The sequence below is a fragment of the Phocoena sinus genome, chromosome 14 (genome assembly GCF_008692025.1).
Source record: "Phocoena sinus isolate mPhoSin1 chromosome 14, mPhoSin1.pri, whole genome shotgun sequence".
Lineage (NCBI taxonomy): Eukaryota > Metazoa > Chordata > Mammalia > Artiodactyla > Phocoenidae > Phocoena > Phocoena sinus.
In genome coordinates this window covers 81,338,011-81,362,455 of record NC_045776.1, presented here as the reverse complement: position 1 = coordinate 81,362,455, position 24,445 = coordinate 81,338,011, and the positions used below count along the sequence as shown (strand labels likewise).

General features: G+C 35.5%; 1 protein-coding gene across 3 annotated transcripts in view; it reads left to right on the top strand.

The window, feature by feature from the left end:
- The window catches only part of IFT81 (intraflagellar transport 81), an 86,410-nt gene extending 65,324 nt beyond the window's left edge, over nt 1-21,086 (top strand). For 2 of the 3 annotated variants that reach the window (XM_032603592.1, XM_032603591.1), the window contains exons 15-19: nt 10,222-10,308; nt 11,311-11,382; nt 11,467-11,552; nt 15,234-15,279; nt 20,337-21,079. In XM_032603592.1, coding sequence (XP_032459483.1) covers nt 10,222-10,308; nt 11,311-11,382; nt 11,467-11,552; nt 15,234-15,279; nt 20,337-20,519 — 474 coding nt within the window. In that variant the 3' untranslated portion in view covers nt 20,520-21,079. Of the gene's footprint in view, nt 1-10,221; nt 10,309-11,310; nt 11,383-11,466; nt 11,553-15,233; nt 15,280-20,336 lie in introns of all 3 variants that reach the window. The other variant, XM_032603590.1, reaches the window with a different exon arrangement.
- Nucleotides 21,087-24,445: the final 3,359 nt, after the last annotated feature.

Sequence of the window (24,445 nt, the reverse complement as noted above, 5' to 3'; positions counted from 1 at the left end):
TCTACAGAATTACATAAATAATTATTATTGAGCCCTCACAATGTTCTCTTAATGCTTTCTCATTCATGCATTTAATATTCACAGCTATAAAATATTTTCAGATTGTCCTTAGATAAGGAAACTGAAGCTTAGAGAAGTCAAATAACTTGTTTAAGATGACTTAAGTGTTGGCACAAGGACTCAAACTGCAGTCTCTGTGAGTTCAAAGCCCTCTTCCTCTATATTGTGCCATTCTGCTCCACACTTGTTAATTCTTTTGAAATATATTGATAATTTATTAGTTCAATAAAAGAACCATTTAATGTATGAAACTAAACTGTGCCATCTGTCAGTCTTGGGCCATTTAGCGCATATGTCACATAGATTCAGGATAAGCTTTATCCTAAATGACAGCAGGTGAAAAGCAAAGGGTACCAGTTGTGCTAATTACGGGGAGACAAGATGGATAGAATGATTTAAGAACATGGGCTAGAGAATCAGGCAGACCCTAGATAACCTTGGGTAGATGACTTCATCTCTATAAACTTCAGTTTCCTCACCTGTAAACTAGTCCCTTCTTAATAGGGTGGTTGTAAAAGTAAATAACACATATAAGGTACTTTGCAACAGCAATGACTAATACATAAGGACTTTTTTAAAAGGTATTTATCATTATAACTATTAAAAAATGGTTTTAAAGGAAGGAATACTATTGCTTTTCAACTAAATTGTTTTCTAAGTAAAATCATATACCATATCTTTAATTCTGTAAAGTCATTTATTATAGGGACTTCCCTGGTGGTGCAGTGGTTAGGAATCTGCCTGCCAATGCAGGGGACAGGGGTTCGAGCCCTGGTCCGGGGAGATTCCCACATGCCACAGAGCAACTAAGCCCATGCACCACAACTACTGAGCCAGTGCTCTAGAGCCCATGAGCCACAACTACTGAGCCCACATGCCACAACTACTGAAGCCCACACACCTAGAGCCCGTGCTCCACAACAAAAGAAGCCACAGCAATGAGAAGCCTGCGCACCGCAACAGAGTAGCCCCTGCTCGCTGCAACTAGAGAAAGACCGCATGCAGCAACGAAGACCCAACGCAGCCAAAAATAAATAAATAAATAAATTAGAAAAAAGTCATTTATTATAATAATGTAACCAGAACCTGCAGTTCATTTTTATACGATTTAACTAGATTTCTCTGTATGTCAAGTACTTCCTGCCTCTTCCATTACAAAGAAATATAGCTGTCTCACTACTATTCTCAAATAATACAACTCTCCAGTTCTTAACACATTCATCAAGTCAAGGGGCGCCTAGGTCCTCTAAGCATTTTCATCTCTGTCTTCTGCCATGTTGAAAAGTAATGGGTACCGAGTTTCAGTTTTAGAAGATGAAAAGAGTTCTGGAGATGGATGGTGGTGATGGTTGCACAGCAGTGTGAAGGTACTTAATGCCACTGAACTGTACACTTAAAAATGGTTTAAGTGATAATTTTTATTTTATGTATATTTTACCATAATTTTAAAAATTTAAGAGTACAGAACTTGCCCACATTTTCATTAACTTTTTATTTTTTTTCAATGTTTGAATTCAGTGCAGTTGGTGAGTCCTTGATGCTCATTTTGCTTAGCTCCATGTGTTAATCTCCCACATCCACGTATAGTTCTCTTTTTGTTCTTTTTTGGCTGCGTTGGGTCTTCGTTGCTGTGTGCGGGCTTTCTCTAGTTGCGCCGAGCCGGGGCTATTCTTCATTGTGGTGCGTGGGCTTCTCATTGCAGTGGCTTCTCTTGTTGGGGAGCACAGGATCTAGGCGCGCAGGCTTCAGTAGTTGTGGAGCGCAGGCTCAGTAGTTGTGACTTGCGGGCTCTAGAGCGCAGGCTCGGTAGTTGTGGTGCACGGGCTTAGTTGCTCCACGGCACGTGGCATCTTCCCGGACCAGGGATCGAACCCATGTCCCCTGCATTGGCAGGCAGATTCCTAACCACTGCACCACCAGGGAAGTCCCTATAGTTCTATTTTTACCCAGAAAACTTTTGTAATAAAAAGTATACTGAAAGGGCTTCCCTGGTGGTGCAGTGGTTGAGAGCCCGACTGCCGATGCAGGGGACACGAGTTCGTGCCCCGGTCTGGGAAGGTCCCACATGCCGCGGAGCGGCTGGGCCCGTGAGCCATGGCTGCTGAGCCTGCGCGTCCAGAGCCTGTGCTCCGCAACGGGAGAGGCCACAACAGTGAGAGGCCCGCCTACCGCAAAAAAAAAAAAAAAAAGTATACTGAAAAAACAAGCTGCTTCATTGACTTTAAGCTGTTGCCAAATATCAACTGAAATTCGTAATTGTTCTCTGCTTTGAATAGTGTTTATTTTTAACTTGTGTAAGTATATTTAACACTCAAAACTGCACAGATGTATTATTGTATTGTTAAAGTTCAGGAGTTCTTAAAAATACTTTATACTTCTTGCTTTCATGGACAACTCTCAAATATTTAGGAAATTTTATAGTGAAGTGTTAGTACATTTCCATTCTTTTTATTTGCATTTTGTTATAAATTTGAATATTCATAACTGAAAATTGTTTGAAAATCTCAAGACTTTGAAAATCACAACTTATATTTATCTAAATCTTTTATAATTATCTAGAATTACATAGCATCTTGAAAATCTTCGTTTGTTTTTATAGATGCTGTTCCATAAATTATAAATTTATATGTAATTAAATGACATAATACATATAATTGCTAATATATAGGAAAAAGCTAAAATACTTGTTTTAGAGTATATATACAGTGTGGTAATTATTGATTTCACTGAAATATTTCTTGTTGATTGCTTTTTCTTATAGAAGTAAAACCATGCTCTTGGCCAGAATTCAAACTGTAAGGAATTGGTTAAGGGAAAGAATAGAAATTATTTCTCTCTCTACACTCCACCCCTAGCATACTCCCCAGAAATAATAACTGATAACAGTTCCTTATATATTTTCCAGAAATTTTCTGAAAATTCATGAATGGATAATTATTTATTGGCTACCTGAAGTTTGATCTCCACACCTTTGTTCTTACTCTCTAAAAAAAACAAAAGCTTTTTTTTTGGTGGGGTGCCAGAAGTCAACTCTGACTGATACTAATGTTTGCTTCCTTTTGTTTGCATTTGCCTGCTATACTTTTGCTCATCTTTTGCTTTCAGCTTTTAAAAATTTACCTTGTTTTAGGTGTGTCTCTGAATAGATCTTGAACTGTGTTTTGTGTTGTGACATAATCTGAAAGGTTTATTTTAATAAATAAGTTTAGCCAATTCATATTTATTGATATGTAGACATATTTGGTCTTTGTGCATTTTATGTTTTGCTTCTGACTTTAAAGCCTATAAAAATAAATTCCTCTGTTCATTCTCTGTGTCTGTGTCTCTCTCTCATATTTTCTGGCTCTGGTTTTGCTCTACTGGTTATATCTGTAATGCCACCATTAATCATCCATTTCTGTTGATAGTATGTATTAATCCCCACTATAAGTAGTGATGAAATTGGTATTTTTCCTCTAACTTCTCCTTCCCTTTGCTTTAGCACCTAATTTTGGTCATTTGTATTGTCTTTCTTACTGTTTGCCTTTATACTTGTAATATGCTTATACTATGACTTGATTCATCAGGTTTAAATTATATCTTTTGACATTCCCCCATCCATCCCCAGCAATTAAAAATTGAGGAAGCTGGCTTATTCATTCTACCTTCCACCTTCTTTTCCCCTTCGCCTCCCTGCAGGTTTTATGGTATCGTGTCTACACTGTCAGGGCATATAACATTTATGTTCTGTTCTATTACCCTAGTTCCCACTTTTGTCTTTAGTATTATACCTTGTCAGTATGTACTTGTCAGATTCAGTGCTCATTAACAATCCTCTCACTGCCCATTTTCCTACTTTTTATTGTCTCTCATTTGTTTTCTAGTAGAGTCCTCAAAGCTTAGTAGAGCAATATTACCTGATGAGTTCTTGCAGATCTAGAATTTGTTGCCTTAAATATTTCAACAACTGCTTGATTGAGCATAAAAGCCCTTACATCATGCTTTCTTTCCTTGAGGACTTTTAAAGTGTAGCTCCACAGTCTTTGAGAGTTAAGTGTGGCCATGGAGAGAGCTGAGGCCAACATAATTTTTTTAGTGACTTGATCCGGAAAAGAATGTATTTTCCAGTTGTTGAGTGCTGGGTTCTCCATGTGTTTGTCAGATCAAGCTTCTTAAATGTGTTGTTCAAAACTTCCTGGTGAATGGGGACTTGTGGTGTAATGAGTATAGAGTTTCAGTTTTGCAAGGTGAAAAGAGTTCTGGAGAATGGTTGCACAATAACGTGAATGTTTTTAATACAGCTGAACTGTAGCCTTAAAAATGGTTAAAATGGTAAATTTTATGTGTATTTTACCACAATTTAAAGATTCCTGGTTTTTAAAAAAAACACTTAAAATTATTCATTTTATCATTATTTTATGACTCTTTATTCCTTGCAGTGCTTTTTGTCTAGGAGCCTTATTTTGTCTGCTATTAACGTAAGTGTGGCAGCTTTCTTAGGATTAGTGTTGCTTGGTATGTCTTTTTATTTGTTCACTTTCAGCTTTCTGTGTCCTTATTTTTGTCCTGTGTAAGTCTCATAAATAGCATATAGTTGGATTTTGTGTGGATATAGTTTCTTACATCCAGTTTGAGAATCTTTCTTTAAGAAAATTTTTATTGGAGTATAGCTGCTTTACAGTGTGAGAATCTGTCTTTTAATTGGTGAGTTTAGTCCCATTTACATTTACTCTTATTATTGATACATTGGAATTTATTTCTATTTTGTACATCCTATGTACTGTGCTTTTCTATGTTTCTTTTCCTCTTTCTGCCCTCTGTTGCACCAATCCTGTTTTCTTTATATTCTTTTTTCCCTTTATTTCCTTTTCTATCTTCTTCTATTCTGATATTGTTTACTCTTAAATTTTTAACATATTTTTCCTGCCTAAAGTTAATCAGCTGAACAATTGTTAATCTCCTGAACAATACAGGAACCTCAGAATAATTTAACACCCTCTCCTGCCTTACACATGTGTTGTTATCCTGTGGTATTTTATTTCCATTTTATTTCTTCATCTCTAAAAGTGATTGTCATGGTGGTCATTACTGTTATAATTACTACTTCATACAGTCATTTCCTGTTTAGATTTACCCACATATTTAGCAGTTCTCACCATTGCTTCATGTACTTTATTCCTTACTTCTGGATTCAGTTTCCTTCTTCCTAAAATGAAATTTCCTTGTTTTATTTTTTTTTCTTTTAGTAGTTCTCTCAGTAAAGAATCATTGCCAAAAGTAAACCATCTTTGTTTTTCTTCTTAAATAGTGACTTGGTCAGAAAAAAAATTATTTTCATTGCTTTCTGCTTTCTCTTGTTGTGTTGAGGGATCTGCTATCGGTTTAATTCGCATTTCTTTTTAGATAATGTCTCCCCTATATTTAGTTTTAATTTTTGTTATAGTCACTAGTTTGTTTTATTATTTAGATTCCACAGAAAAGTAATACTGTACAATATTTGTCTTTCTCTTTCTGACTTATTTCACTAAGCATAGTACCCTCCAAGTTCATCCACGTTGTTGTAAATGGCAAAATTTCATTCTTTTTAATGAGTAGTATTCTATTGTGTGTGTGTGTGTGTGTGTGTGTGTGTGTGTGTGTGTGTGTGTATACACACCACATCTTCTTTTTCTATTCGTCTCTTGATTGACACTTAGGTTGCTTCCATGTCTTGGCTATTGTAAATAATGCTGCTATGAACATTGGGATGCATATATCTTTTCAAATTAATGTTTTCATTTTCCTTGGTTATGTACTCAGGAGTGGAATTGCTGGATCATGTGGTAGTTCTATTTTTAGTTTTTTGAGGAACCTCCATACTGTTTTCCACAGTGGCTGCACCAATTTACATTCTCATCAAAAATGTACAAAAGTTCCCTTTTCTCCACATCCTTACCAATATTTGTTATTTGTGGTCTTTTTTGATAATAGCCATTCCGACAGGTGTGAGGTGATATCTCATTGTGGGTTTGATTTGTATTTCGCTGATGATTAATGATATTGAGCATGTTTTCATGTTCCTGTTGGCCATCTGTATATTTTCTTTGGAAAAATGTCTTTTCAGGTCTTCTGCCCATTTTTAAACTTTTTTTTTTTGAGTTATATGAGCTGTTTATGTATTTTGGACATTAACCTCTTATTAATGATATCATTTTTAAATGTTTTCTCCCATTCAGTAGGTTTCCGTTTTGGCCATGGTTTCCTCTGCTATGCAAAAGCTTTTTTCTGTGGTTGTTGTTGTTGTTTTGCGGTACATGGGCCTCTCACTGTTGTGGCCTCTCCCGTTGCGGAGCACAGGCTCAGGACGCGCAGGCTCAGTGGCCATGGCTCACGGGCCCAGCCACTCCGCGGCATGTGGGATCTTCCCGGACCGGGGCACGAACCCGCGTCCCCTGCATCGGCAGGCGGATTCTCAACCACTGCGCCACCAGGGAAGCCCTATGCAAAAGCTTTTAAGTTTAATTAGGTCCCATTGGTTTATTTTTGCTTTTGTTTCCTTTGTTTTAGGAGACAGACCCAAAAAATATGGCTGTGATTTAGGTCAAACAGTGTTCTGCCTATGTTTTCTTCTGGGAGTTTTATGGTTTTTTACATTTAGGTTTTTAATCCATTTTGAGATTATTTTTCTTATTAGTTTTTTTTTTGTTTTAACATCTTTATTGGAGTAAAATTGCTTTACAACAGTGTGTTAATTTCTGCTGTGTAACAAAGTAAATCAGCTGTACATACATGTATATCCCCATTTCTCCTCCCTCCCACCCTCCCTATCCCACCCCTCTAGGTGGTCACAAAGCACCGAGCTGATCCCCCTGTGCTATGTGGCTGCTTCCCACTAGCTATCTATTTTACATTTGGTAGTGTATATATGTCCATGCCACTCTCTCACTTCGTCCCAGCTTACCCTTCCCCCTCCTCATGTGCTCAAGTCCATTCCCTACATCTGCGTCTTTATTCCTGTCCTGCCCCTAGGTTCTTCACAACGTTTTTGGGTTTTTTTTCAGATTCCATATATATGTGTTAGCATATGGTATTTGTTTTTCTCTTTCTGACTTACTTCACTCTGTATGACAGACTCTAGGTCCATCCACCTCATTACAAATAACTAAATTTCATTTCTTTTTATGACTGAATAATATTCCATTATATATATGTGCCACATCTTCTTTATCCATTCATCTGTTGATGGACACTTAAGTTGCTTCCATGTCCTGGCTATTGTAAATAGTGCTGCAATGAACATTGTGGTACATGACTGCTTTTAAATTATGGTTTTCTCAGGGTATATGCCCAGTAGTGGGATTGCTGGGTCATATGGTAGTTCTATTTTTAGTTTTTTAAGGAACCTCCATACTGTTCTCCATAGTGGCTGTATCAATTTACATTCCCGCCAACAGTGCAAGAGGGTTCCCTTTTCCATTTTGAGTTTATTTTTGTACATGGTGTGAGGAAATGTTCCAATTTCATTCCTTTACACTTAACTGTCCAGTTTTCCCATCACCGCTTATTGCAGAGACTGTCTTTTCTCAATTGTATATTCTTGTCTCCTTTGTCATAGATTAGTTGGTCATAAGTGTGTGGGTTTATTTCTGGGTTTATTTATTTATTCTGTTCCATTGATCTATGTGTCTGTTTTTGTTGCCAGTACCATACTGTTTTGATTACCATAGTTTTGTAGTATAGTCTGAAGTCAGGGAGTATGATACCTCCAGCTCTTTTCTACTTTCTGAAGATTGTTTTGGCTATTCAGGGTCTTTTGTGTTTCCATACAAGTTTTTAAATTATTTGTTCTAGTTGTGTGAAAAGTAACATTGGTATTTTGATAGGGATTGCCTTAAATCTGTAGATGGTTTTAATATTTTTATCTTTGGTGTTGTCCAGTTTCACTGCCATGATCTAAGTATAGATTTAGTTTTATCTGCTCTGCTGGAATCTGTGCTTTTTTGTCTCCCATTAATTCTGGAAAAATTCTACATGATATCTTCAAATATTCTCTCCCCTGGTCTTTCTAGTCTGTTCTTCAGCAACTCCTGTTAGATATATGTTAGACGTATTTATTCTGTTCCCTGTTGTTTAACCTCATTTTCATATTTTCATCTCTTTGTCTCTCTCTGTGATGAATTTTGGATAATTTCTTCAGCTCTGTTTTTTAGTTCATTCTTTTATCTCCTGAGTCAATCTTATGTTTATGTCACCTACTTAGTTTTTAATTTCAGTGACTTTTTTTTTCGTTTTTGTCTATTTTTACTCACTGTGCCTTTTTTAGTCTTTTATTTTCAGTTCCTCCTTAATAACTTTAATTATTTTAAGCATACTTATTTAATAGACTTTCTTCTGGTATTCGAAGTTCCTGGAGGTATAGTCCTGCTGTGTGTTTTATATCTTCTGATTCTCACTCATAATGGATTGATTGTTCCTTATATATTTATACTTTTGGATTGTGAGTTTATCTTTAGTAGGGTTTTGTCTCTTGAGTCCTGGCAGCTAAGATGGAGGGTGTGTCCCTCCAGAGTGGTTTTGCTGTTGTTCTGCCAGGTGTTTTAGGAATATCACAAGCTTGGAGCTAATTTTGAGTTAATGTCTCAGCTTGGGAGTTCTTAGACCACGTAGGTAGGGTAAATCCAAATCCCAAACCTGCCTGAGGACAGACTCCTTTTTTCCATCCTCCTCTGAAGTAGCATAGCTGCATTTACTGATCAGTTTGGCCATCAAACTCACAAACAAAAAAAGGCTTTCATATACTATAGTATCTTCATCTCATTGACAGGCTCAGCAGCTACCCAAGTACACAGCCTCTGTTGCCCCTTCTCCCACTTGGGGTGTATGTGACTGTCAACCATGAGAGCCTTAGATGTCTGTAGGTCACTTTGATTCACAAAAGCCATGGCTCCTTTTTCCCACCAATCTTTTATACTGTGCTGGTCACCCCAAACCAGATGCAGTCCCACACAGCAGAAGCACCACACAATATTACCCATTTATGTTAACTCTCCAGTTCCCAAGGAAACTGTGCTGTGTGAAACCATTCCCAGGCTGGCCTGAATCAATCCAGGCCTGGTGTTAACCCTTTATTCACAGGTTTCCAGATCTTTTGCCCTGCCTGGAGATAATATTCATTCTGTTATCAAGATTGACTCCCATCTCCTTCACCAAGTGTAGCCATAGGCTGTCATCCTTTGTTTCTAGTCTTGGTAATTCCTTTTACTTCCTTGAGAGTTCAGTTAGCTCTGGATCTGAAAGGATGTTTGCCCTGCCTTATCAAGCATTTGTTGATACTTTTAGCATTTCCAGGTGTCGGTAGAAGAAGATTTTCAGATTATCAGTTTCAAAATATTATGTTAGAAGAAAGTGTGAAACTACTCAAACAGCCTGAATTCAAATTCTAACACGTCTTTCCAGCAGTACAATCTTTTACAAGATACTTGTCCTTGCACGATGTGGGGATATTAATACCTACCTCAAGAGGTTGTTTTGAGACTTAGTTATTGTTAAAGATAAAGCTCAAACACCCTTAACATGGTTTACAAAGTTCTGATCAGGCCTCTGCCAAAGTCTTCAGCCTCTTCTCACATTTCCCAGACATGCTCCAGTATAATAAACTACTTATATGTCCTAAATTGTCCTTCTCTCTTGTTCCAAGTCCAAGACTTCATACATAGTGTTCCTTTTTTTATGAACATTCTCCTCCTCTTGTCCCTTCTAACTATGCTTACTAATCCTTCGTACCTCAGCTTAGATATCAATTTCTCCAGCAGGTTGTCCGCACTGATCCCCAAGCCTGGGTTAGGTCCAGTGAGTGTCCCATGTGCTCCTATAACACCTTGCATTCATCCATCATAGCACTCAGCCTGTTTACTTGTCTGAGCATTACTTGAGGGGAAGGATTTTTGGCTGTTTTGCTCACTGTTTTATTCCCAGCTTCTAACAGAGAGCCTGGCACACAGCTTAATACATGGCAGCTATTGTTTTTATCAGCACCTTCATCTGTCATAATTCTCAAATGTCTGATTGTTGTATAAATAACTCCTAAGTATGCCAAGAAGCTTAGAGTTAAGTTACAAGACTGACAAGGGCATGTATTGTTTCAGAGCCACATTTTAGGCCTTTGTTTTTTACTTATTCAATTAATTACCCTTTTCATACTAGGAATTAACCCAGGAGTGTGATGAAAAGAAATCCCAGTATGATAGCTGTGCAGCAGGCCTTGAAAGCAATCGGTCCAAATTAGAACAGGTAAGAAGACAGTTTTTATTTTAACAACTTAGCAGAAACTGCCTGTATATGCATATTTTCACTACCAATGTCAAAAGATTCCCAAATCTTTACCCTCATCCCCTGAGTCTGTCTCCTAAGCTGCAGAGATTTTTATGTCTTCAAACTTGATGTGTACATACTAAATTCTCCATCTACACCCCTACCGCCAGAGTCCCAGCCCCCTAGACTTGCACTGTAACCTCCCACCTACTCTCCCCTTCCACGCTTGCCTTCCTAAGGTTTATTCTCCATAGAGCAGTCAAAGAAACCTATACAGCACTTAGGCTACCCTCCACTGGCTTCCTGTTGCACTTAAAATCTAACTTCAGAACTGTGGTCTATAAGGCCCTACCTGCTTCCATGAACTTCATATCCACGTGCTCTACTCCTCGCCCACAGGGCCCCAGCCACACTGGCCGCCTTCTTGTACTTCAGACAGGCCAAGCTTGTTTTCACCTTGGGGGTTTTGCATGTATTCTCTCTCTGGGATACTCTACCACCAACTATTTGCCTTGATCTCTCCTTTTCACCTTTTAGGTCTCACCCTAAATGTCACATCCTCCTAGAGGTCTTCTCTGATCACCTAACATTGCCCACTCAGTCACCCTATCACATTCTACTGCAGAATTTTCTTCATAGCACTTTTTCCCATCTGAAACTACCTTCATTACATGTTTCCTTGTTTATGTCTGTTTCCTCTACTTGAATGAGAGCAGGGACCTGTCTTGTTCACTCCTCTGTCCCCAGCACCTAGCACAGAGCTGGGCACACAGTAGGTACTTAATAAATAACTAAACTTATAGGTTGTAGAGTGATATGAGTGGTCTCTAGAAAAGATTGCAACCTAGTCTATTATAATAAAGTTTCGGTTGCAGAAGAGGAAATACTCTGATGGTATTTCTTTTGTTGTAAATATAGTCATCCTTTCTGTATCTGATTATTCTTTCGATAATGTTGCCCATTTAAAATTATATACATTAGGAAGTCAGAGGACTCCGTGAAGAATGTCTTCAAGACGAAAGTAGATACCATTATACAAATTGTATGATTAAGGTAAGACAAAGAAAGTGGATCAAAAACTTTTCTGAGATTTTTCTGTATCAAGGACTTAACCTAAAGCTTAGTCTTTCCACTTAGAACCTAGAAGTACAACTTCGTCGTGCTACTGATGAAATGAAGGCATATGTCTCTTCTGATCAACAAGAAAAAAGAAAGGCAATTAGGCAAGTAATTTTGTTGTTTTTATATTGAGTTACTTAATGTTTTAATCTATAGAAGTTTTATAAATAAGATGGAATTATACAAAGTCAGAGTACTTAAATAAGCATATAGTAAGATATTATTTAGGATTAAATCTTGTTAAACATCTAGATAGTCCAGCCCTGCTGACTAAGTAAGAATACATATAATTTTTCTTGCTTGCTTGCTTACTTTTTTATTGTGTCAAAAGGTAAATAACATAAAATTTGCCATTTTTAAGTGTATAATTAAAAGTGTTGCATTGATTACATTAAAAATATTATGCAACCATAACCACTATATATTACCAAAACTTTTTCATCACCCGAAACAGAAACTCTTACAACCATTAAGCAGTTAATCCCCATTACCCCCTCCTCAGGAATACATATAATTTCATAATTGCTTTTTTAAAAGCACTAAGGTTGGTCTATTTTTCAAGTCCTACATGGCCTGCACTCTGGTTGTTGGCCTGCTCATTGTGCAGTGTGAGTGACTGCATTTCAGCTAGAAACTGTGTGACTGCAGTATGTCAGCCTTTAAAGCAAAGAAGGGTGTATAAATACTACTAGTCCTTATATGGTGATTTTTTCTTTTTGTAATACTAGCTTGCAGCATATTGTAATAAATCAAATGCTGTCTTAAAAAATACGTTTATAGTTGAATTGCTAGCTTTGATAAAATGCAGTAATGAACAAGATAAGCTTTCTTTGCCCCTAATCGTAATTCAAATGTTTTGCTTTTACCATTTGGTAAGAACTCAAATGAAGTGTAGGATTCACACTTATTCTAGACTGCAGTTGAGATTTTTAGTGGCATATACATTAATATTACAAAAAGGAATCTAAGAAATATAATGTTTTGCAAAGTCTAAATTTTTTTAATATAATGCAGGCCAGACCAAAAATATCCTATAAATAGGATATTATTTTTTAATAGTCTAACATATTAAACATACAGGGACTTCCCTGGTGGTCCAGTGGTTAAGAATCCCCCTACAATGCAGGGGAACACAGGTTCGATCCCTAGTCAGGGAACTAAGATCCCACATGCCGCAGAGCAACTAAGCCCACACGCTGCAACTACTGAGCCTGCGCACTCCAGAGCCCACGTGCCACAACTAGAGAGCCCGTGTGCTGCATATACTGAAGCCCGCGCACTCTGGAGCCTGCGCGCCACAACTAGAGAGTCCGCGCACTGCAACGAAAGATCCCAAATGCCACAACTAAGACCCGACACAGCCAAATATTAAAAAAAAATAATAAGTCTACATTAAAAAAACATACTGAATGTACTTATTCAAATTCTTTCATTGAATGTAAACTTTGCTCATTAAATCTATATAGTCAATGCTAATATTTCACAAATGTGAGAAGTTAATTTTGTTCTTGAAAAATAAAAGTTTTAGAAATTGTTTCTTTTATTCCAAAGTGATCAATATAAATAGTAAAAAAGGAAATATAGCTCCTGAACTATTGGTTTTCTTATCAGTTTTCTAGCTAGATATTCCTCTTCATCATTTTAAAAATCATTGTAAACCTTTACCATTCCTCAGTTTTCCAATAGAAAAATACTGCGTCCTGACTAGAGTAGTACATGATAAGAATGTTAAGAATAAAATGGAGTTAATTATACTCTAAACTCACTGATACATGTTTAAAATATTATAACTATTGTAGACACAATATCTTTAACGTTATTTCATTTTCTACTTTTATGGTACTTCCTGGTAAGGCCAAAGGTGTAAGAAATTAGCTTGGTTTTGAAAAATCATCTGCAAATTTTAATTTTACTTAAAGAGGCAGCATATTATATATCAAAGTACTAGAGAGAGACCACAAAATTGTTTCTAACCTGATTTTTCCAGTTCCTAGTTTTGTGACCTTGGACAAATCATTCCTCATCTATAAAATAAGGAGAATAATATATACCACAGAGGCTCAAGTTGAATATAATGTATGCAGCAGTATTTTGGAAATGATACAGTATGAATTCCTAGAGGGCAAGGACCCTGTCTGTCCTGTTTTCTTTTTGAAATCCCAGGGCATGCTTGGTACATAACAGGTGCTCTGTAATTATTTCTTGAATAAATTCATTGAATAAATTAAAATTACGTATTACTGTTATGGGGAAAGAGCATGTGCCTGTCGATTTCTTGATAAAATATAAATGGAAATTCTGAAACAGTTTGGACATTCCTCGGACCTAGGGTAATAAATGAATTATTTAAAGCTCTCTTAATTATAACCATACATTCTTCTTGAGGGATATGTCATTTAGTTCCTCCCAGCTTTTTTTCATTGAAGAGCTAGAAAGGTAAACAATTTTGACTTAGTGTCTCATAAATTTTAAGGGCAAAATGAAGGTTCATCAAGATTGTGTCTATTCCCTTCCACTCTTATTCCTGTGCACAAATTCTACCTTCACTTCAGCTCTGTAAAGACTTCAGGTACTTTTGATTGCCATTCTCTCTATTCTAATCATGTTTACCTCCCTTTTGACATAAATGCAAATCTTTCTTCACTTAAGCTGCTAGAGTTTGTGGTTTATGATTTCTTAGATTCCCAATTTTGTGTTGTTTAATTTCTTCCTAAGTACTACTGTGTAGCTTTATACAGAAATATAGTCTTTCCATACAAATTTGAGGTCTAAAGTTTCTTACTTCTTGTCACTGGTTCCTTTGTCCTTGGTTCCTGTGTCCTCATCCTTCAGTCTTTGTCCTTAACACTTCAAATCTCACTTTTTGTCTTATATAATATTAAAATATAATTATACCTTTGTTTAAAAATACAATGTTATTTGTATTTCTATTTTTACATTAAAAATTTGTAACTTTTTTAGCTTACAAAAGAAATACTTATAAAAACAAAAAGTAACCATTATCAAGTATAGCACACAAAAATTGAATGTTGTACACACTGCCATACCTCGTAAATGTCTACTGTTAATATTTTGTTGTATATTATCCCATATTCTTTTCCCATGCTTTTGCTAATATGTCTGTATATGTGTGTATACATAAATAAAATTAAGCTACATATACAGTTTTTTTCTTAATAATTTATCTAGAATTTTTTCCACTTTAGTATTTATAGATCTACCTCATTCTTTTTTTACAACTCTGTATAATTCCTTTGAACGGATGTACCATAATTTATTTAAACATTTCCCCATCTATCAACATTTAGTAGGTTGCAGATTTTCACTACTATAAGCAATGGTGAAGTAATAGTCTTTGCTTTCATCTTTATTAACTTATGAGAGTTTTTCTGTAGGATGACTTCCTAGAAGTTGGATTGCTGGGTTAGATGCTATTTAATGTTTTTTAAAAATGTGTATCCTTTCTCTCTTCTGCAAACCTCTTTAAAAATAAAGTGTAATTTAAGCAAATGGATTACCATTGATTTAAGTGTAGATTAACTGGAAATGGTACTTAACTTCTTACATGATGTTTTGCCTTGGTTTTTTCCTTATATTACTGTTTATTAGATGAACTGACTAAAGATTGGAAAAGGGAGTGTTTGATAATGGGTTTCATTCTGACTCTAGTACTCTATAAACTGTATCGTCTAATATATTTAGATAGATATGTTAATTTATAATTTAGTTGTATGATCAAATCGATTGAAGTAAATGTAAACTAAATCATTATGTTTACTCCCCAGGGAACAGTATACCAAAAATATTGCTGAACAGGAAAATCTTGGAAAGGTAAGAATGCATTTTTTTTTTGGCTGCGTTGGGTCTTCGTTGCTGCACGCAGGCTTTCTCTAGTTGCAGCGAGCAGGGGCATGGGCTTCTCATTGCTGTGGCTTCTCTTGTTGCGGAGCACAGGCTCTAGGCACACAGGCTTCAGTAGTTGCAGCACATGGGCTCAGTAGTTGTGGTACGTGGGCTCTAGAGCACAGGCTCAGTAGTTGTGGCGCACGGGCTTAGTTGCTCTGTGGCATGTGGGATCTCCCCGGACCAGGGATCGAACTTGTGTCCCCTGCATTGGCAGGGGGGTTCTTAACCACTGCACCACCAGGGAAGTCCCAAGAATGTTTTTTTTTTAAATGTGTCTATTCAGGCTTTCAGTACATGGTTATGCCATTGTCATTTTTTTTAAGGTTATAGAGGAAATTGGAACTTTCTTACTCCCTTTCAAAGATGAAGACTCTTCCTTAGGAATTTAGTTTTGTAAAAGTGAAGGCACATGAATTTGGGAGGAGGGGGGAAATCCAGTTTTAAATAACAAAGAGTTCATGCGTAACAAACAAAATGCCACGTTTAATGAACTACAAGTTTCAGATTATTCCCAGGTATCTGGGAATACTGGGATTATACTTATAAGTATAAACTTATTCATTTATTTTATTTAATAAACGCAAAGCTCTTACTATGAGCCAGGGGCTAGTTTAAGTCCTTTAGAAACATTGATTCAATTAATACAAATAATCGAAAAACTTTACTTAAGATACTCACTCCCTACCTGCCAGTCTTATATGAGGGCTACTAAAAATAGGAGCATGTGATTGAGTCTTGTTTTCTCAGTTCTCTGAGCCACTCCTAGTAGAAGAGGTGGTGGGGCCTTGAACATCAGGACTTAAATGACTAATTGATTTTTCTAATTGATTGTAATCTTCAATGATTTTAAATCCATGTTGCATAGTGAATGCTAACCATGCTTCACTATACGCCATTTTTTCTGTTCTTTACTTAGTTTCACTATTGAAAATTGAAGTTCCTTAGTTTTTCTAATAGAAGTGTCAAGTTTGTAGCATCAGAGTTAGAAATTGTTGGCTGCAGTTTTTCATTTAAAATACTGATTATATATGGGTGTCTAATTTCAACGTTCAAATATTCTTGAGGCTGCAGCCTGGAAATGATTTTATATATATATATAGGCTTGTCCATCCTGAAAGTGCAAATGAAAAATATGGCTTTGTTTCAGTCTTAATGCATTGTACAGTTTAGCTATTGGTCTGACTCAATAAATTGGTGATAGTAAAATTATTCATTCTTACTTTCATTTTTTCATTTGAGTCATTATTAAAAACATATTTACATATATCTGCTTTTACATAAAAGCTGAATTAGCTCCCATAAACCTGTAAGTAATATTCTAATGATGAACTTCAGAAAAACAAATAGTGTAGAAAGCAATGAAGTAATTGCTAAGTAGACTTTTTAAAAGTCTTTTTGAAAAAAACTTTAAAAAGAACTAAAAAAATTAAAAGTTTTTATTATGGAAAATTTCAAGCCTAAATAAAAAATTGAGGAAATAATGTAAAGAACTCACATGTAACCATCACTCAACTTCAGTAATTAAATTTGTGACCAGTCTTGTTTTATCTATAGTCCCACTTCCAGATTTGCCCATTTTTAGGCAAATCTCAGAGATTTAATTGTTTTATCTGGTCATATTTCAGTATGTATCATAAAGACTCTTTTTTTTAACATAACTGCAATACTACTATCATGCCAAAAATAATTTAACAATAATTGCATAATACCCAATACCCAGTCAGTGTTCAAACTTCACCAATTGTCTCATAATTTCTTAATGGTTTATTTGTTTAGATCAGGATCCTAATAAGAGTTCATACATTGCTATTATTTGATATATTTCTTAAGTCCCTTTTTCTCTAGGTTACTAGTCCATCTTTTTTCTTTACAATTTATTTGTTGGAAGAAAAAAAACCTGATCATTTGTCATTTTCCAGCATTCTGAGCTTTGTTGATGGCCTCCCTGTAGTGTCAGTTAGCATGTTCTTCTGTCCCCAGTATGTCCTGTGAATTGGCAGTTGGGTTTAGAGACTTGATTAAATACGATTCAATATTTGGGAAGCTCTCTTTTTGTAATGTAGGCAGCCAATGAAAATCACTTCCTCAGTCCATTAATTCATTAGAGGTTGCAAAACAGTCATATTCTAATTATGTTGTTCCTTCTTCATTTATTGGCTGGAATAATTCTGTTAAGAGCAACTTACCAACTCTGGTTACTCTAAAGTACAGGTCATATAGGAAAGGCAGAATAACTGCTTGATTTGTTTATTACTGGTTTTCAAAATGATGAGTTCATTTTTTATCATCCTTTAAAAGTATAACTCCCAGATTTAACATGTTTTAAATGTTTCAATCCATTGCAATTATTATTCCTATCCACGCTCAAATTGCCCCATGTTTGGCCGATGGAAGCCTCTTGAAGTCAGCTCCTGAATCCTTTTGAAACAATCCTACTAGGTTTTGATGGCTTTTTTATTTTCTGGAATGACAAAATGTTCCAAACAAAAGGCTCATTCTGTACATTTCCTGTCCCCAATCTGGAATCAGCCATATCTATAAAAAGTGTTCATCTGTTCTTTTTGTATGAATTGTGAATAGATGTCCATCATATTAATCTAAGTAAAAAATAAAAAGAAACATTAAAGCTGATTCTTCCATTTCATCAGAGAAATTGAGTTCTGTACACCTTATTCCATTTATGAAATGACATGCCATACTCAAAAGGAAAAAATAATTTTCATATTCAAACGTATGTATTTGAATCAAGTTGTACATTCATTTGTACAGTATTTTAACTAGAGACTTTGGGGGCTTTAGGATTTAGTATGATTGTCAGTAATTGACTTTCATCCAGGTATTTCATAAATAATATAATTTTTTGTATGAAAATATTCCTCTATTTCATTTGTTTTGAAAAGTATCTGGGTGGATGCTATGTGTAGAGAAATATTTGTCAAACTTTGAATCCTTTCAAAGACCCAAACTTAATTGCTAAATATGATTAAAGATTATTCTTTCCCCTTCCAGTGTAGTGTTTTACTGCAGGATTTTGGAGGAAAGCAGTAGCAGCAGTCTGACGTCAAGCATGTTCCAGCAAAATGAGCCACTGATTAGTTCATGCCCCGATTGTCAGGCTGTATCATTTAAGAAACAAAGCTTCTTGATCCTCTCACTCCTAGAGTGGATCTAAATTTTCAAGGCAAACACAGAACATACCTAGGCTTTGAAACTGACAATAGCATATGCCTTCCAAACCAGCAAAGACTGGACATCCACAGACCTCCTCATGCCAACTGAGTTTCTGAAATTAGACCAAGCTATAGTGCTACAATTCACACTATCATATACTAGAATTTGCCTTACCAAGATGGAATATTGTACTGAAAGTTGTAACTTTCCTCCTCCTGTACCACCTCTTCCTTTTAAGAACAATGAAATCTGTGACAAGTATTTTTTGTACATTGCAACTATCCACAAAATAAATCTGTAATAAGTGACAGTAATATAATATTTCTGATACAGACAGTCCCCACCTCCTGTCTTTGGTTCTTTAAATAACTTTTTATAGGTTGTTAGGATTTTGACAAGGAAATTATTCCAATAATATAAGAAAAGTTACAGTTAAGTAGTACCTTAATCTTAAAATCATGCTCAGTACTCTTGATCTGACTTACTACTTTTGTTTTAGTTTATGAGGATAAAAATATTTGTTGTGAGATACTTTATTTATAACATAGACTTAAATAGATGTATTTGCATGCCAGGCATTGTGTCAAAAAATTGCTGGTTATGTTTAAATTATATTTTCTTAATTCTGTTTTGTTTCCTGTTGCTATTTGCTGTTAACTTTGCTTTTCATTAACCATAGGTGGAGAGGGCAGTCTTTAGAAAGCGTTTTGAACCTGGCCTCAGTTTAGTTTAGCCTCTTATTTGGGCAAGTACCAATGACCAGCCTTTTCACTTATGTGCTTAGGTCACATGTTAAATCAACCGTGTGTACTAAAAGAGGAAAAGATGGAGACGTTCCTGTGTAATCTGTTTCTGTGCCTTTGCTTGTTTTTCTGCCCTTCTTGGTGATTTCTCACACTGTGTGTCAGTGTATGTATTTCTGTCGCACTGTTTCCTTATGTGTGTACTATCATCTCTGTTTTTCTCTTCTTTCCTTCCTTCTTTTCTTTCCTCTCATTGTCTCTGACTTTGTGCCTCCCTTTCTTTGTCACTCTCCTCAATTTGCCATAATACAGAACCAAAGTATAGTTTTGCAATGTATTGAAAAATGTTCTTATTCCTATTTATAATTTTAGAGTCAGTAAGTAGAACAATTTTGGCAGGTGGAACTATATAGGCTAGTAGTAACAAAAACAATTCTGATAAGGATTTGGGCCTTTTTAGAATATCACTAGACCTATTCCCTGAGGAATATTTACATACAATTTGATTTATTTGGGTATAGAGCATACCCTTAGAGCATACTGATTCAGGAAAGAATACAGTATTTAATAATAATAACATGTATAACACATGGTAGTTTATAATTTTTTCCATATCAATTGTCATGTGGAAAAAATAATCTTATAAAGCAGATACTTTTATAATTACCCCTGTTATTAACCTTAATTAACAATTGAGAAAACTGCAGTCCAGAGAAATTGTCTTCCTTACAGCTAGTGACAGAGCCAGAGTTGGAACTCAAGTCTTCTGACTTCCAAAATCTGCATATTTTTATATACCATGTTACTGCTCCACTTTCCAGATTCCCTTTATTTTTTTCCCCCCTTCCTTTCTTTTACATTTTTCTGTTCTTTTTAAATTCAGGTTGTCCTAGATCTATCATAAATTTAGTTAACTTTTATCATCTTCATTTTCATCTATCATAGGAGAACCTGGCTTAGTTATTATTCATCAGATGTACAAAGCATACCATATTCTTCTGATTAGAACAATAGAAGTAAATCCCTATATGAGATTTAATTATTCTTGATTTTTTTTTTTAACAATAGAAACTCCGGGAAAAACAAAAAGCTGTACGAGAAAGTCATGGTCCAAATATGAAACAAGTGAAAATGTGGCGTGATTTTGAACAATTGATGGAATGTAAGAAACAGTGCTTTCTGAAACAACAAAGCCAAACTTCCATTGGTCAGGTAATTCAGGAGGGAGGAGAGGACCGGCTGATACTCTGAGTTCATGTGTCATTGTTTGGGGTTTTAGCTGATACTGCTAGCTATAAGCATAATCCCATGGTGTATTCCCTTTCTTGAAAGTGATTTGTGCAACATTTTGCTTTCAGATTAGCCATTCCCTGTTAAGTTTTCTTGGAAAATAATGTTAAGGTAGATTTAGGTTTTAAAAGTTTTTTAATATGGAAAAGAGTCTTTTATTTTTTTGCTTAGTTTAGACATAGTGGTGTCTTCTGTGTTTTATGAGACAGGAGACTGAGTTTACTATCTGTAAATGTAAACATATGTCCATTAAGAAACTGTAGGTTTTTTTAAACATAATAACCCAGTGGTTTAATGTTTTTCTTAATCTTTTTTTAACTTTAGAGGAATCTTTTAGGAATTAATATCTCTTGTTTTGAAGAAACATTTATCTGAAGCTCAGCAATTCCTACAGTTTCACTTCAGTTTCTTTTTCTTATGTAAAATTCAAGAAGATTTATTATTTTGAATAACATATTTGTTCTACTTGTATTGTTTAAACACAAATAAAACTTGGTGCACATATCACGGCTATTTATTTAAAATTTATATAGTGTAAATTTTTATTCTTTTTTAAGTAAGTATTCCTGTTATAGTACTGTGTTAAATTTAAGGATTATTATTTATTTTCACCAAAAGTCTAATATAGTATTTAGGTTTGGGGGACTGTTATTTTAAATATAAGAAATTGTCAAAGTGCCTCAAGTCTCTGCTTCATCTAGACAAGGTATTTGAAGATTTCTTTGGTTTTTCCTTAAAGAAAGATACTAAATTCATATGCCACCCTTTACTTCATTTCAGTTTCAATTTACTTTTCAAAATTTCTTTTAGATTTGAAAACTCAAATTTCAAATTGTTAGCATGTCCATCTTGGGTTCTTTCTTTTTAGCTATCCTGGAGAAAACAAAACAAAAACATTTTAATGAAGAAAGTTGTTTCTACCCTGTGCAAAATATACAAACTGGATTAATGGCTTTGGGTGTATTTGTTCCCACATGTGTTCTACTCTTGATTTTTGTTAGAAAGTGTCTTTCTTGGTAATCAGAGAATCTTATTAGCATGGAAATTTTTCGTAATTCTAGGAGCTATTACTGGAAGAGATGGGATCCATCAGAGTATGGAAGAACTTACCAGGAAAGTATAGAAACAAAGTTCTTTTTTTTTTTTTTTTGCGGTACACGGGCCTCTCACTGTTGTGGCCTCTCCCACTGCAGAGCACAGGCTACGGACGCACAGGCTCAGCGGCCATGGCTCACGGGCCCAGCCACGGCATGTGGGATCTTCCTGGACCGGGGCACGAACCCGTGTCCCCTGCATCGGCAGGTGGACTCTCAACCACTGAGCCACCAGGGAAGCCCCAAAGTTCTTTTAACATATCTTAAGAAAAAAAGAAGCATTTCAATGTTATTAAGTGGTTTGAATCTGGTCCTCAGCTTACTTTAGCTACTTATTTGGTCAAATATCCGTTACCAGCATTCTCATTTGTGCCCGTAGATCAACTATTAGATCAACCATGTACTAAAAGAGGAAAGGCTATGTTCACTGTGTGGAAGCAAACCCTTATTAACTCAATAATCAGTTTTTGAACATTGAGGTAAATGTATTTGTTCAGTGTTGGCTACTGCCTTGTTATTTTTAAGCCAGTAGTAAGTGATATTCCTTTAACCAGAGTATGAATTCCTTTGCAAATATTTGAAAAAGACTAGATGTGCTTCCCAGAAACAGCATTTTATTCCCCAAAGTTATGTCAATTTGTAAGATTATTAAGCCTAATGATTAGTTTTTTCAGCCTTCACTGTCTTTGATGCTCTTCTCTTAATTTTTAAAATTGTTAGCGACAGATACTCCAAGGAATGCTTACAATTCTGATTTGATTATTGCTTGCCTTCTGTATTCCACACAGAAAGAGTATGTGGATTAAACTCTAAGGCAGCTCCAAAATTACTTTATTAACTGAAGCCGAACATCATTATTATTTTAAGAAAAGCAAATTGAAAAAAAAAAAAGCCCTAAAAGTACAAAGTTATTTATAGTTTTTATGTAACATTGGACATTTAGTAACACAGCTTAATGGGTTTTATACAGTGACTTTCCACTCATTTTACGATTTGATTGGAACATTAAAAAGCTTTGACTAACTCTGACAGTTTTTGACAGCTGGCACTTAAAGAAGAAGAATTTATTACATTTTTCCTTCAGGATTGATACTCTAGCTGGCTAATTGATGAGAGTACTTAATCGTTTTGGAAAATAATCCGGCTTCCACATGATGGCCCAAATAAAGGAAAAAAATGTAGCCTGTGAAATCTGCTTCTGCATTCACAGATCTTCTCCTCCTAGGACCCAGTATTGCCAGCTGTTGCATGGGACTGACTATTTAAACTGTAAATTTCAAAAGGCCAGTGCTTATCTTGCTTCCTGTATTAGTTAAGGAAATAATCCAACTTTAAAGGTTGTCCTTTAAGAAGAATCTTATAATAGGATAATGTCTTTTCTGTTATAAATCTATTAATAACTGAATCCAAGATCATGTATTTTCCCGGTCCAGAAGGTGTAGCAGAATTGTCTTAGAACATTGTTCGAAGGCCTATGGAAATTAAACCAGATCTCAGGAAATTGTAGAACATTTAACTTTCTTCTTTAGATTAATATTTTCTATCATTTTGCTTTAATGCAGCAGACAGCAGTAATAAAAGAAGCCATTTCATTAAACCATCAAATAGTTTACATAACATATATAATTTGGGGGGAAAATTTTAAGGTCTGTGAATTTTCCAAGTGTGTTTCTTAAGTTTTTAGGCTAACGTAATACAAAGAACTTTTTGGTAATTTGAGTAAAGGAAGAGACTGAATCTGTTGCTCAAACTAAAAATATATAAATTTGCAGAATTCTTCTGAATTGATTTTGAAAATATGCACAAATGGGTAACTCGCTAAAGCTGCCTTTACAAAGGCAAAAATCAAATTTGTATTGAAAAATGACTTCTCATGGAGATGTGTGTCTTAGTCTTATAGAAACCTCCTTGTCTTACACAGGCATTCACCCAACATTAGTGACTAATAATAAGTGTGAATCAAAGACTTGTTTCTACAAAGGGTTCTTAGGCGCTTATATCATTCCTCTTGCTTGGCAAGAAGGAGTGATTAGCCCTAAGGAGTGAATAAGTTAGCACCACCCTGATGATTAACTTTCCTTAAACTTGGTTATATCAATAACTTCTCCATTGTTGTGGTAAAGGTGAGATCTAGCTTATATATACAATGAATCCTTCTTTTTTAAACAATCCATGGCAGCCAGGAGAGAAATAAAGTTGTACTTTTATTAAATATGTAATTGTTTCCCTACTCAGGAGAAGCTGCTAGCCTGAGCTCCTCCCCCCTTTCCTTTTAAATGAGAGCAGTTTAATTAGAGCTATTTGATGTGTGGCAGCCAGGCATGAGGTGACTTTTGTCTGGGGAGGATGGAGAGGGATCGTTTAAAGTTATGTGTATCAGTCTTTGACCCTTCTGTCTGAAGACAATCTTAAAAAGAGAATATTGTCTGTAACTGTCATTTAGTCTCATCCCATCCTTGCAAAAGAAGTCAAAAACTAAAGCACAGAATCCAAACAAGTATTTTTTTAAAGACTTAGACAAACATGCTTTCTGCTCCCATGCTCCCTCTTTTGGCAAACTGTAAGTACTTTCTCAGCAGACACCGATAATTTCACTATTTCCTTTCTAGAATTGCTAAGAGACTTGAGTCACCAAATTTGGTTTCAGAACACAAAATTCACTCTTCAGAACACAGAAGGAAATTAAAGATTTCTGCTTTTCAGTGAAAGTATTTGTTTCCGCCTCAGTTCAGAGTGTTAATGGCAGGTTCCTGGCAAGACTGCTGCTTAACACTGCATGTGAGAAGTTGGTAA